The sequence below is a fragment of the Protobothrops mucrosquamatus genome, unplaced genomic scaffold (genome assembly GCF_001527695.2).
Source record: "Protobothrops mucrosquamatus isolate PMUCROS unplaced genomic scaffold, P.Mucros_1.0 scaffold766, whole genome shotgun sequence".
NCBI lineage: Eukaryota > Metazoa > Chordata > Lepidosauria > Squamata > Viperidae > Protobothrops > Protobothrops mucrosquamatus.
This window is the reverse complement of record NW_015387034.1, coordinates 52,271-65,265: the sequence shown is the minus strand read 5'-3', so window position 1 is coordinate 65,265 and position 12,995 is coordinate 52,271. Positions and strand designations below refer to the sequence as shown.

Below are 12,995 nucleotides of genomic sequence, written 5' to 3'. Positions count from 1 at the left end.
AGTCAAAGTTGTATTTTGGGGTGTAATCTAAAACAGTGTATAAGTACTCAAAACTATTAACTTTAATGGACATAAGCATATTTCTATGTTGATTTGTGCCCTTGTATATTTAAAAGAAAGAAATCAGTTGCACACACAAAGCTTTAGAATATTTGACCCATATGGAGTGCTAGTTGTTTTTATACTTCCTCTTAATCATCAACCTACTAGGTGTTGTTATTCACTGATCTAAAGATGTCACAAGTATTCAGGCAAGATATTCTTTGAAATTATGAATCTCTCCCATCCACTAGTAGCAAACTAACTGGAAGCTGACAGTTTCCTGAAACTTTACAGGTACTTTTGAAAATTTAACTGTCATGGAGAGATATGTTAGACAGTGATAAACAACCTGAATAGGTTAGGAATGCAGAAGTCACAAAGTGGTCTGGTTTATTATAATAACAGCATTTTTATAGACAACAGATACATTCTTCAAAAAAATGGAGGAAATATTACCTTTGGGTTTCTTACTAAAGTAATAAGATCAGGAAAATCTATTTTACAGTATATAAAATTGTACTGTGACTAGCTGAACTCAGTAATCTGAATAAATCATGGAAATAATTCAACATTTTAATATCAACTGATTTTTTTACAGTTTTATAATATTAACATAGATTACTATGTGAAATTATCTTCAGAAAAATGCTATCCAGAATTGTAAGCATTAGCTTTAAGTTATATTGAATATACGACAATTGACAAAGTTTGGTTCTGATTAAGTGCTGCTTATTTTAGTTTTTGTTGCTGAAGTTCATTACTTTCTGACAATATAACTGTGTCTATGTATAATTATTAGATTAGATTATTCTACCTTTATTACTTTATAATTAACTCAAGGCAGTGAACATAAATAATACTTCCCCCTCCTATTTTCCTGTGTGGTTGGTTGGTCTGAGAATGACTGGCCCAAGATCATCCAGCCTGATTTTTGTACCTAAGGTGGGACTAATTTGTTCTACTTTCCAACTGTTTCATCTGTTATTTCTTCAATAACATTGTTTGAGTCCCTTTATTGAAGCAGATATCATATATAGTTGATATTGTAGCTAATATTTTCTAATTCCATTTTTCAGAAGTTTAGACAATAGAAGCCATTTCTCAAGAGTTTCTTTTTAGTGGAGATATTCAAGGAGATGCTAGCCAATCATTTGGGATGCTTTAAGGTTGAGTCTTATTCTAAGCTTTAAACAGGTGATTGAACTCAATGGCTCCTCCAAAATATATGATTCTATAATTCTTTGATTTTATGAAAACTTCAAAGGGAGAGGGAGTGCTGACAAAGAGAAGAAATGGACCAAAATTTTTGATTGATTGGAGAAGAATTGCTTTTAATTACAATGTTATATTAGTTTATTTACAATGAACCTTGGTGATGCAGTGGTTACAATGCTGTTTCTAGGTTAGCATAGTGAATTATCTATTTTAAAAGGATAGTAGTAAAATAAAGGCTATTGTAATAGAGTGTTATAAGCATGACAGATTGTACCAGCATACAGGGTATACAAATATTTCAGATTTACTTCTGAGTAATGTAGATCTAGACAGAATTACAAAAAGGATCGAACAAATAAACAGCTTTAATCTTAACAGGTGGTCATGTGAGATGAAACTGATTAAGATTTATCAAACAAATGATTAACTGCACATGTACTGTCATTTTCCCACAAGCCAAATTTATTTATGAACAGAATGTCATAAAAAGGCTATTTGTTAACAAGCACTTTATATGTCATATGCCAATTCTTCCTCTTTTAAGTTGGGAACCAGCACCACTAAAACATTCAGCAGCTTGCCAATTATTATAATAGTTAGTCTGTGGTGAATAGAATGCTTTAGAATATCTATTTCACTCTGGAAATATGTCTGTGCTATGTACAATGACAGCTATGAATTATTAGTTCTAGTTATTCCTATTAGGCAGCATAGACAAGTATAGTTAGTGGTTTGGGAAGATAATGGTACCAACAACAAGTACTAACAGAAGAAAATCTTTGAGGAACTAGAAAAAATTGGATTGAAACAAGTGACATATTACAAAACATTTTGCAACAACCCTTGATATATTGTACAGGTAGTCCTTGAATTATGATCATAATTGAGCCCAAAATTTATGTTGCTAAGTGAGACATTTGTTAAGTAGGTTTTGCCCCATTTTATGACCTTTCTTGCTACAGTTGTTAAGTGAATCACTGAAATTAAGTTAATAATACGATTGTTAAGTGCTTCTGGCTTCCCCATTGATTTAACTTGTCAAAAAGTCTCAAAAGGTGATCACATGATCCTGAGACATGGCAGCCATCATAAATATGAGCCAGTTGCCAGGTGTCTGAACTTTGATTATGTGACCATGGAGATGCTGCAACAGTCATAAGTGTGAAAAATGGGCATAAGACACTTTTTTCAGTGCCGTTGTAACTTGGAATGGTCAGTAAACGAATAGTTGTAAGTCAAGGATTACATGTACTTCAATACCTAATAAACCAAACCAAAACTCACATTCTTCCTTTTCCCCCTTATATCAAATTATGTATTGGACCCACTGAATATATGCTATACCCACTCTCTGCCTTAAAAACATGGGTGGTTTTTTTAGTTTTCTGCATTGAATCTTATTCCCCTGATAATTGCTACCTCCCCTATTAGTATTATTTTCAACTAACTACTCTCCATTTGGTATTTCATGAATGTTTTTCAGTTTTTTATTGATATTCCTGCAATGCTGTTTATTAAAATGCTAATTGCCTGACAACTGCTATTTCTCCAACAATGCTATATTTCCTTCATTACTTCTTCCAACCAAATTGTATTATTATTCTGTAAAATTCAAGCCCTTTCTGTAAAGCATATATGGATGCTATTTTTGAATTTCATATTTGTTCTGGGATGTGACTTTTTTAAAAATACTTTTAGTTAATTGATATCTGAGACACAGTTTGGAGAAAAAGTGAAAAAAAAGTACTGCAATCTGAACAAAATTTATAATGAATTAAAATCTTAAATATTTCCTATTTTAATACCTTTATAAATAAATTTTCCTAGTGATTAGTAACTGAAACATCTAAAATATGAAAAAAAAATTCTTTTTTTAATCTAATATAATTTTCTAAACTGGCAAATTATTCTTAAAATAATTTTTGGCATGTGTCCAATAGAAGAATCTTGGTTTTTAGATCACTTTCAGTTCTACTTCTATCAAAGGAAGAAACGTCTAATTTTGTGTGTGTGTGTGTGCGTATGTGTGTGTGTGTTTATACTTATATTACTATTTAAATCATTAGGATACAAAGATCTACTACAAGAACTCTAAAAGAAAAGTAAACTAAAATTACCTTGGAATGAGTTTAGTGACTTTATGTATGCTATTTACTTGGCAGGCATACAGAAATGGTCTGCCACTGCCTTTTTCTAGCTTACTGTCTGAGTTTCCAGTCTGGCCAATTGCCCTGACATTCATGGGGTTTCCCATCTGATTCTGCTTGATTTCTAAGTCCAAGAAAAGTTGTCTGGGGAAAAGGGTGCTGTGTATTCAAATAACTTTATCTTAAACATCAGCAAAACCTCATACTTGTGCATGAAAGACAGATATGAAATAATTTCATCATTAACACAAAACTACAAACCTGGAGTATGATGTCATACAAAATAAGGAATAGTTGCAGTTCACACTAAGAAAAGGGTATTAATTTTTGAGCAGCCTGTACCTGTGTGACTTCGAATATGTACTCTCAGAGTTCCATTACTTGCAAACTTCTGCCCACAGTATGGACAAATCTTCTCTTTTTCACCTGTGTGAGTCTATAAAGGGGAAATATAAATAGTTAATTTGCTTGCAAAAGAAAGCAAAATTAAGTCTTCATTTTTAAATTTTATTCTTCCAAGTTTTTTTAATCGTTCATCTATTTCACATAGTACACTGTGATATTAAATTTAGGTTTTAAAAGCTTTAAAATTTAATATTGTTTCACCTTGCAACATTAATATAACAATTTCTAAACCAACATTCAAACAGCCAAGAAATATACCTTTTCCAGGGTCCTCTAGTGAAGCTGCTACAACTCCATAACAAAGTCCCAGTGGATGCTGACACATTATCTCCACATGACTCGGCCATATTAAAAGGTAAACGTGCCAACTCACATGATCAGCAAAAGGAGTTGGTGTTTTCGAGTTCAGTATGATAAATCCATTTCCCAATCTTTGCAAACCCAAAATGAAATGTTTTTAAAACTATTTGACAAATTAATAAAAGTTGCAAAATATGTCCAAATGCAAGTAACTGGACTTAAATCAGATTCACAAAATGAATTTGATTTAAAGTAATAGATTCAGTGAAGGAGAGACTGAAAGAGATATATGCATGTTACATATTTAGAACTGACTGAAGAAATTAAAATGCCTTCCTGAAGTTCAGGTTTGATTCCTTTACAGCAGCAGAAAACTGACTGAATGGATAAGTAATCCATTGGTTTTCCCTAAGAAGATTGAAAAAGATTGGGAAATGGATTTATCATACTGAACTCGAAAACAACTTAAGTGGACTTTGGGGGGAATATAGATCAACTTTGGAGAATACAGGGGTCCCCAACCCCCGGTCCATTGACCAGTACTGGGCTGCAGCATGCCAGCAACCAGTCTGCACAAACAAGCAAAGCCCCATCGGCTGGATACAGGTAGCACACAAAACCACGCACCCTCCGGTCCATGGAAAAACCCCTCTCCACAGAATGGGTCCCTGGTGCCCGAAAGGTTGGGGACCTCTATTCTAATAATTTATACATTAAATGTGAATTATGTAAAATAAACTTTGTGCAATAAATAATTATGTTCCTTTTTTAAACTTTTATAAAGTTATTTTTTTATTATACTCACTTTTTTATGGCTCTTTAAAACAGATGGTGTTACGAAGGCTTTGTCACAAAGATCACATTTATATTTCTTATGGCCATCATGAACAACTTGTATGTGAACATTCAAAGTATCCTTCCGTTTGAATGTAGCATCACAGTGATCACACTTAAATGTTCTTTCACCTAAGAGAAAAAACATGTTAATATTATCTATTGAACATTATAAATAAATCAATAAATTCTGCTCACTAGGCTGAAAGAAGCCAATTTCTTCTATGTCGGGTAAATAGAAATTTGAATGCATTTATTGAAAGATTTTTTCCTCCAATCTAATTAGGCCACAGAGTAATGGTAGACTTAAGAGACAAAAGTCCTGGTGATTGTTATGCAATATGTGTTCTTGTCTTCCATTGCAGTTACAGAACTGCTAAAAATTATCACTGCAGAGCTGTTACTCTATGAACCAATGTAAATGCCTTGTGTTGTTGAGGGAATTTTTTTTTTATTGCTACAAGCTGATCTTTGGCTTATAAATTTGCAATGACTTATGACTGTAATTCTAGGCTCAGTTATGGTCGTAAGTTAAGGACTATCTGTATAATGTCTTGGAACTAGAGAAACAACTACCAAGTAACTATCAATAGAACCTTACTGCCTGTAATGAATTTTATAGTGGAGAAATATAATCAGATATTTGTCAATAAAAATTATATTTTATATATAAAATTAAAATTAAATGTACTATATTATGCAATATTTTCATCATAAACATTATTTTCTTTGCAACGAAATTTGTGTGTGTGGTGTATGCATCACCATTCATTATATCAATCCCAGTTTTTTAAAAACCTATGTGAGCAACTGCAAATAATTTATAGCAAAGAAAGACCACAATTCATTGGTTGAAAAGTTCTACATAATTTGGTCAGAACAGGTATTATTTTACATGGACAACTTATTTTCAAGTGTACAATCTATCAATGTGTTTATTGAAAGAAACTTTAAAGGAACAAACCTTATCATTCTAGGTTAAACAGCCAAGGAGCTGACTATTCAGGCTAGATAATTTTGAGCACTAAAAAAATCATTAATAATCTCTGAAGCTTGCCCTATTTTATTTGTTTAATTAATTAAATTTATTTGTCACCAAGCTCACTGTTGGGTGACTCTGGACACTTTATAGATCATTAAAAAGCAATATAAAATAATTAGAACATTAAACATTAAAAACCTTGAACATTACATGTGTTGCACAGCCTCCTGAACATAATTATATCTATTGTCCATATTATATTCATTATTAAAGACCATTTTTCTATTCAGCCAAACAGATGCAATGAATCCTTAACTTACAAACTAAATGCAGATTTCATATTAATTGAATTTTACTATTTATACTATTTATACTATTTATACTAGTTTAACGAAGAGAAGGATGAGGAGGGACATGATAGCAGTGTTCCAATATCTTAGGGGTTGCCACAAAGAAGAGAGTGTCAGGCTATTCTCCAAAGCGCCTGAAGGCAGGACAAGAAGCAACGGGTGGAAACTAACCAAAGAGAGAAGCAACCTAGAACTAAGGAGAAACTTCCTGACAGTTAGAACAATTAACCAGTGGAACAACCTGCCTCCAGAAGCGGTGAATGCACCAACACTGGAAGTTTTTAAGAAGAAACTGGACAGCCATTTGTCCGAAATGGTATAGGGTTTCCTGCCTGAGCAGGAGGTTGGACTAGATGACCTCTGAGGTCCCTTCCAACTTTATCATTATCATTACTACTACTACTACTACTACTACTACTACTACTACTACTACTACTATTATTATTATTATTATTATTATTATTATTATTATTATTATTAGTATTAGTATTATTTTATCATGTCCATGGGTGCAAAGCTGTGTGGATGTATGTGGATGTATATGTATAAAGTGTCTATCCATTTTATATAAAATATAAAATTGTAATCTGATAAGGAGGTTTTGTTAGATCAGAAAATTAAGAATGCATTATTCTCGCAAGTACTGAGACTTTGATGATCTGTGAACCGCTTTATCATCTATATTTCTACTTACTATTATGAATCAGAAGATGTCTTTGTAGAGAGAATGGTGTTCGGAATAGAGCTTTACATTCTTCACACTGAAATGGTCTTTCTTCAGAATGTGTCTGTAGATAAAGAACATATATAACTATGGCTAAGCTTGCTGACTGTAGTAAAAAAAGATAGTGTTTTATTTGATCAAACAAAAATGAAAGATTTAATTCTGCATGCTTAAAAAATGAAAAGTTAATAATTTGAGCAGATACATCTAATAAATACATATAAATAAAATATACACAGGAATGCATTAAAAGGACATAAACTTCGCTATAGGCTTTGTTTGGTGTTTCATAAGATGCCAAACCTCAAAGGTCCTCTAAATATTATAGATATTCACATAAAGCAATCTTCTATTAATTTTTAGTTAATAGTTTAACCTGCTTTCTAAAATATAGAATAATTTAGGATGAAATTCTAATGTCACAAATCCAAAGTTATTTGGCACTAAAATGGGAATGTTTGGATGAATGGATTCCCATCTGCTACTTTTAAAGTGTATGATAAATGTATGTCACAAAATACCCCTTCCCTATTTTTTTAAACATTCAATGTATTAACAGAATATTTTAACATTATAGAATTTAAAAGTTAAGGGAACCATGTTATCACAAGGCTATGTGCAGTTAGTATACACTGAATTCTTATATTGAAAAGTAATGTTAAAGGTGAAGAAAGAAAGAAAGAAAGAAAGAGAGAAAGAGAGAAAGAAAGAAAGAAAGAAAGAAAGAAAGAAAGAAAGAAAGAAAGAAAGAAAGAAAGAAAGAAAGAAAGAAAGAAAGAAAGAAAGAACTGGGAGAGGCTATTAAAAGCTTTTCCCTATTTGATTCATTCTTACAGATGTATCTATAAGACCCTATTTATATATAACTAAAATAAGGAAAATAAGTTCCACTTGTCTGGTCCGGAAAATAAAAGAAAACAGAATTTAATAATACCAAGCTGCTAAAGCTTAATTACATTAAAATAGCAATAGCCAATAGCCAATAGCAATAGCACTTAGACTTATATATTACTCCATAGTGCTTTATATACTACTCCATAGTGCTTTACTTCTCAGCAGTTTACAAATGTTAACATCTTGCCACCAACAATCTGGGTCTCATTTTACCAACCTCAGAAGGATGGAAGGCTGAGTCAACCATGAGCCAATCAGGATTGAACCCCTGGATGTGGGCAGAGTTAGCCTGCAATGTTGGATTCTAACCACACCACTACCATGGCTCCTCCTCCTTAAGTTTATGAAATCATAAGTAGAAGAAATTCCAAAGGATTTTATCTACCATAACACCTGGTAATAAATAACAGAAATAAACAAAGGTTTCTATTTTTCTACTGGATTCTTCAAGCCCTTGTAGCAGATTTCAGAGACAAGTTGACTAAATGGAAACTGGGCAAATATGGTCTCTATTATTAGTGAATAAGTTTATAGGCAACACCCTCTCAAAAAAATTCTTTAAAATGTGATGATGCAATAATGCTTACCAGCTCAGCTGAAGCTTAAGAGGGATGGAACCAAATAAAACCTCTCTAGAGACAGATTTTTGTAACATAAAGACTGAAACTGCCATGTCTTGAATCTCAATCAGTCATATTCGTACAAGTATTGAGAAGATTGCAAGAGTCTCCAAATCTGACTGCAGGATTCCTAATACATTACAGAAGGATCAACACTTGAACTGCATCAAGAAATGAATCACAATTTCTCTCTTCATACTTAAGTAAAAGTCTAATGATGCTTTTAGTGTTCCAGAATTGGAATGGCCATGTCATTCTTAATGAATAGATTGGAAGGTCCTTCAAAGGCAGCTCTGGCAGATCATTTCACCCCTCATATCTGCCTACGGATTATACAACAAACATCTTCCTATTGTAATTTAAGATTCATCCAGACTAGTTTCAGGAACACAGATTGTAAATATATACTGAACAAACATTTAGATTTGAGTGAATGTGGCAGCTCCACAGTAGAAGAGCAGGCTGCTGAGAAAATTTCAGGCACTTGTGCTGTCTTTCTGCCTTCTTATTTGAGACTTCTTCCCCATGTTAACGTAAGACAATTGCTTATAAAAGATCAACCTTGAAACACCTGGGGGAGAAGATGTGTGGGTTTTGGAAGCTCTGCAACAACAGCAACAGACAAGAAAACAGACAAATAAAAAGAGTTTTTTGTCTTCATAGAGATTGAGGTGAAGACGAAAAAGAAGAGGCATAACAAAGCAAAGCCAAGTATAATATTGGGAAGGTGCCAGTGAATATTATGAACATCTACCAGGCTCTTGTCCCACCCTGCAGCTTTTAAATTCCAATGCTGCTTTTTTATGCTTTAGTGTCAATATTATTTCCAAGAACATTTATGAATTCTCCATAGACTTATAGGAATTTTAGCGAATAAAAATGGGTGCAATCCAAGGCTTTGTAAATTACCAGCACCAGAAAAAGAAAAAGATCCATCAATAGCAGTAAGGTGGGAGTTGATTTGGTTATTATAAGAGGACTGGCAGTGTGGCGGGAAAACACTCTTATTTACCTTTGGATAGGATATATATGATTAGCTCACCCTTCTTCATAATCATTTTCAGAATGAACACCCTCCCTCCAATAATTAATGTGCCATTAAAATGTCAGTTGTGCCCCTTATCTAAAACAGATTGAGGACCCTGTTTTAGAAGCAGACAATACCTTGCTACCTGCCCTCAACTGCAAATAATACTCTCTGTTTAGGCTGAAAAAAACTCTAGGCAAGATATACAAGATGCACTTTCTCAAGTATCTTTGTTACTGTGCTTTTCTTCTGAAAAAACTCTAGGCAAGATACACATGGATGCACTTTCTCAAGTATCTTTGTTACTGTGTTTTTCTTCTATGTCCACAACTCCACTTCTATATTCACAACATCTTATCAGAAAACTCTAGTACTTTTGCGTTCTTTCTACTCTATTCCCCAACAAGCATGGCCATTGATAAGGATTCTGAGCACTGTATTAACATATGGAGAGTGCCCAGACCAGAATATATTGTTTTAATTTTTAAAACATCCCCAGTTTCTCCAGAAGGGAAAAAAAGGAGGAAAGGGCAGGTCTAATTCAGCCCTAATTCTGATAGCGCATTTGCAATGAAAGGATCATAATTTCTGAGAAGAACCATGAGATTTAGTTTTCTCAGCCTTCTGGACTGAATCAGGAGACCAGCAAAAGCAGGTACCCCATTCTTCTCAGCTGATATTTTCTGCTAATGTTTGGACAGTGACTTGGAAACTTCTGATGCAGAAAGTGCATTGTGCTATGTTTCCAAGTTGTCCCTCAATTACATAAACAAACATTATGTCAATAGTGATGTTAGACTTCTTCTGGAAGCAGTATGTAAAGAAGCTCGGAATGCTTTTACACAAAGTCTGATTCAATAATAGGGTTGCTGCTAAGAAAAGCCAAATAATTTCTCAATAGAAAGAGACTGAGCTACCTTCTCACCTCAACTGGTGTATCCTCCAGAACAGGGCTGAGACATTTGGATGAGACTTTGCTGTGGGGAAGCTTGCACTGCTGCTGATTGTGCTGTACCTGTTCTGTGGATAAATATAAGGGTTCAGTCTCTAGGGCTGTACATATGGCACATGCATGAGTGAAAATTTCCCCCCCATTTAATAAAACACTTAGGATTTTACTTAGGTGAGTGGCTATCCTAGGTTTGGAACTCCTTAAACAACTTCTGAATTTTTTAAAAAATATTGCTTATTTAGCATAATGCTAATTGTCAGCATTTCATGCTTAAGAAAGATCAATCATATTTAGTATTTATAAACTTATTTTAGTCTGGATTCAGATCTGGGTTTAAGACCATCAAAACACTCTGATTCCTCAGAGAATTTTTGTTGGAAAAGTGCAACAGAACACCCTCTATAAGTCCCCTACTAGATTCTAGATTCCCTTATTTAATATTGAACATTAAATAGCTTTGAATTAAATTCATGAGTTATTTTTTTAAAAAATAGAGTCATGTTGAGATATTGAAAAATTAAGCAGAGAATGATCCATAGCCTTATCTAGTAACAAGGTATTTTTCTTCTTATCTAACATGATATATACCTCAATTCACAGCTTGACTTTTCACAACAGAAATAAACTGAGTTTGCTTGTCAAAGCTTTCGCGACAAGAATAGGCAATCTAAGGCCTCAAGAACACATGCAGTGCAAGCACCTTTTTGTGTGTGTGGCCTCACTTTGTGTTAATTAAGTACAGTGACATGATTGCTACAAATCAGTGGTGCTATTTCCCACTGTTATTAGGCAGGGGACACACTAAATGTAGTGTTAACCCCAAAATAGTACAGGATTGTACAGGACAGAAGAGGAAAGGAATTTCACACCTCCCCCCCCCAAAAAAAAACCTGGGAACTCTCTCATAAACATTCCTATGTGCTACAGTCTATCCATTTTTCATCACCAAATCAGTTTTCATTACTTATCACAAAAAGGAAAAACAAATGTTAAGACTGCACATCTCTGGTTTAATTGAAACTTAAACCAGATCTATTTCAACCTGTGATGCCTGAAGTAGAACGTTGAATAGAAAGTACTTTGAATTCTTTCTCAACTCTGTTTATAAATTCCATCATTTGGAACATCTAGGTAGGATGCCTTAGTTAAAATCTGCAACTGGCTTTCCTTTTTAATTTTCCTATAGTATTGGGATAAACTGCTTCAGGGCCATAATCCATATATTCACTGAGATTGACTACCTAGCATGAAAAACCTATTGCTTCCAAGGCCTGACATAGCCATTCCTTTAATCTCAGAAGGACATTTTTCCTGCCATCTGTCTAATATGTTGTATAGGTTGATCTGTCTAAGAAAGAAGAGGTTTATGATGCTGCTTAGGATAACCTTATTTTCCCATTAATCCTATAACTGTGCTGAGTTAGATAGTTTCTATCTTGTTCATGTGACACAGTTTAAAGTTTAAATACCTAATCATGTTATATAGTTTGTTGAATACGGCATCAGTCCTCATGAGATGTTTAAATCAAATCTGTCGTGTATTTTGGACAATCATCTGAACTGGTGAGAACCAAACTGGCATGTATGATAAGATGGGAAATGGACCTTTGACCTGCCTGTCTGATTATTTGAGCTACTCTATTGCTTCTAAAGATATCTAGATGCAACCATTCATGGTGGATACAATTAGATTTTGGTATCTCCATCCACCCAAACTATCAAATATATGGAAAACTTTCTGGAATTTCCACATTTCTGGTACCACTTCTCCCCTGAATTTATAGCACATACAGGGTCCCTTACTCATTTTCTGAAAAAAGGATCCTATTCAAGTGGGATTTCAATGCTAAATGTATTTTTTATCTTCCTTTACTTATTCTGCCACCCAGATTCCATATATGCATCATACCACTAACATCCATGCCTGTTGTCTAATGTTTTATTGTACTTTCCAATCCAGAGATCTTTCATTTTATCAAGAAACTCCAAATAGCATTTCCTCTATGTGATTGTTTAAGAAGCTAAAGGGAAGATTATTGAATCAACTCAAAGGAGATCAGTCCTGTCACCTTTGGCCTGCAGATTTAAGCTATAATGAAGATAAATGTGATTTATCCCATTTCCTACTTTTTCCTTACACACCTGCCTCCTTTACTGATATATAAATGGAAAGCTGTCCATCTATAATCTATAAGATATAGTAATGTTACAAACTTCAATCTCAGCTGATCAGAATCTCAACAGAGGTCAACAGCTCTGTTGTCAACAGCTGACAATTAAAACCTGAAAATACATTTCCACAAATTATTGCAAATCTCTCAAAACTATCTGTAAACCTTTTCAACAGCAATGTTTATTATATTCAATTCTCTTCCTATTCCATCTCATTTTAATCAATATTTTTATCTATGTCCTCAATTTAGGATATAACAGTTGAATTTTTTGAAAAACAAAATAAAAGCAAGTATATTTCGGATGCTTTCCCCTACAATCACTTTCAAGT

The 12,995-nt window shown here is 33.6% G+C and overlaps 1 protein-coding gene across 1 annotated transcript in view; it reads right to left on the bottom strand.

Annotated features, from left to right (window-relative positions):
• The window catches only part of PRDM5 (PR/SET domain 5), a 62,898-nt gene that overhangs the window by 16,234 nt on the left and 33,669 nt on the right, over positions 1-12,995 (bottom strand). The window contains exons 11-13 of the mRNA XM_029284616.1: positions 6,970-7,063; positions 4,915-5,075; positions 3,747-3,840 (exon numbers count right to left, since the gene is read on the bottom strand). Coding sequence (XP_029140449.1) covers positions 3,747-3,840; positions 4,915-5,075; positions 6,970-7,063 — 349 coding nt within the window. The remainder of the gene's footprint in view (positions 1-3,746; positions 3,841-4,914; positions 5,076-6,969; positions 7,064-12,995) is intronic.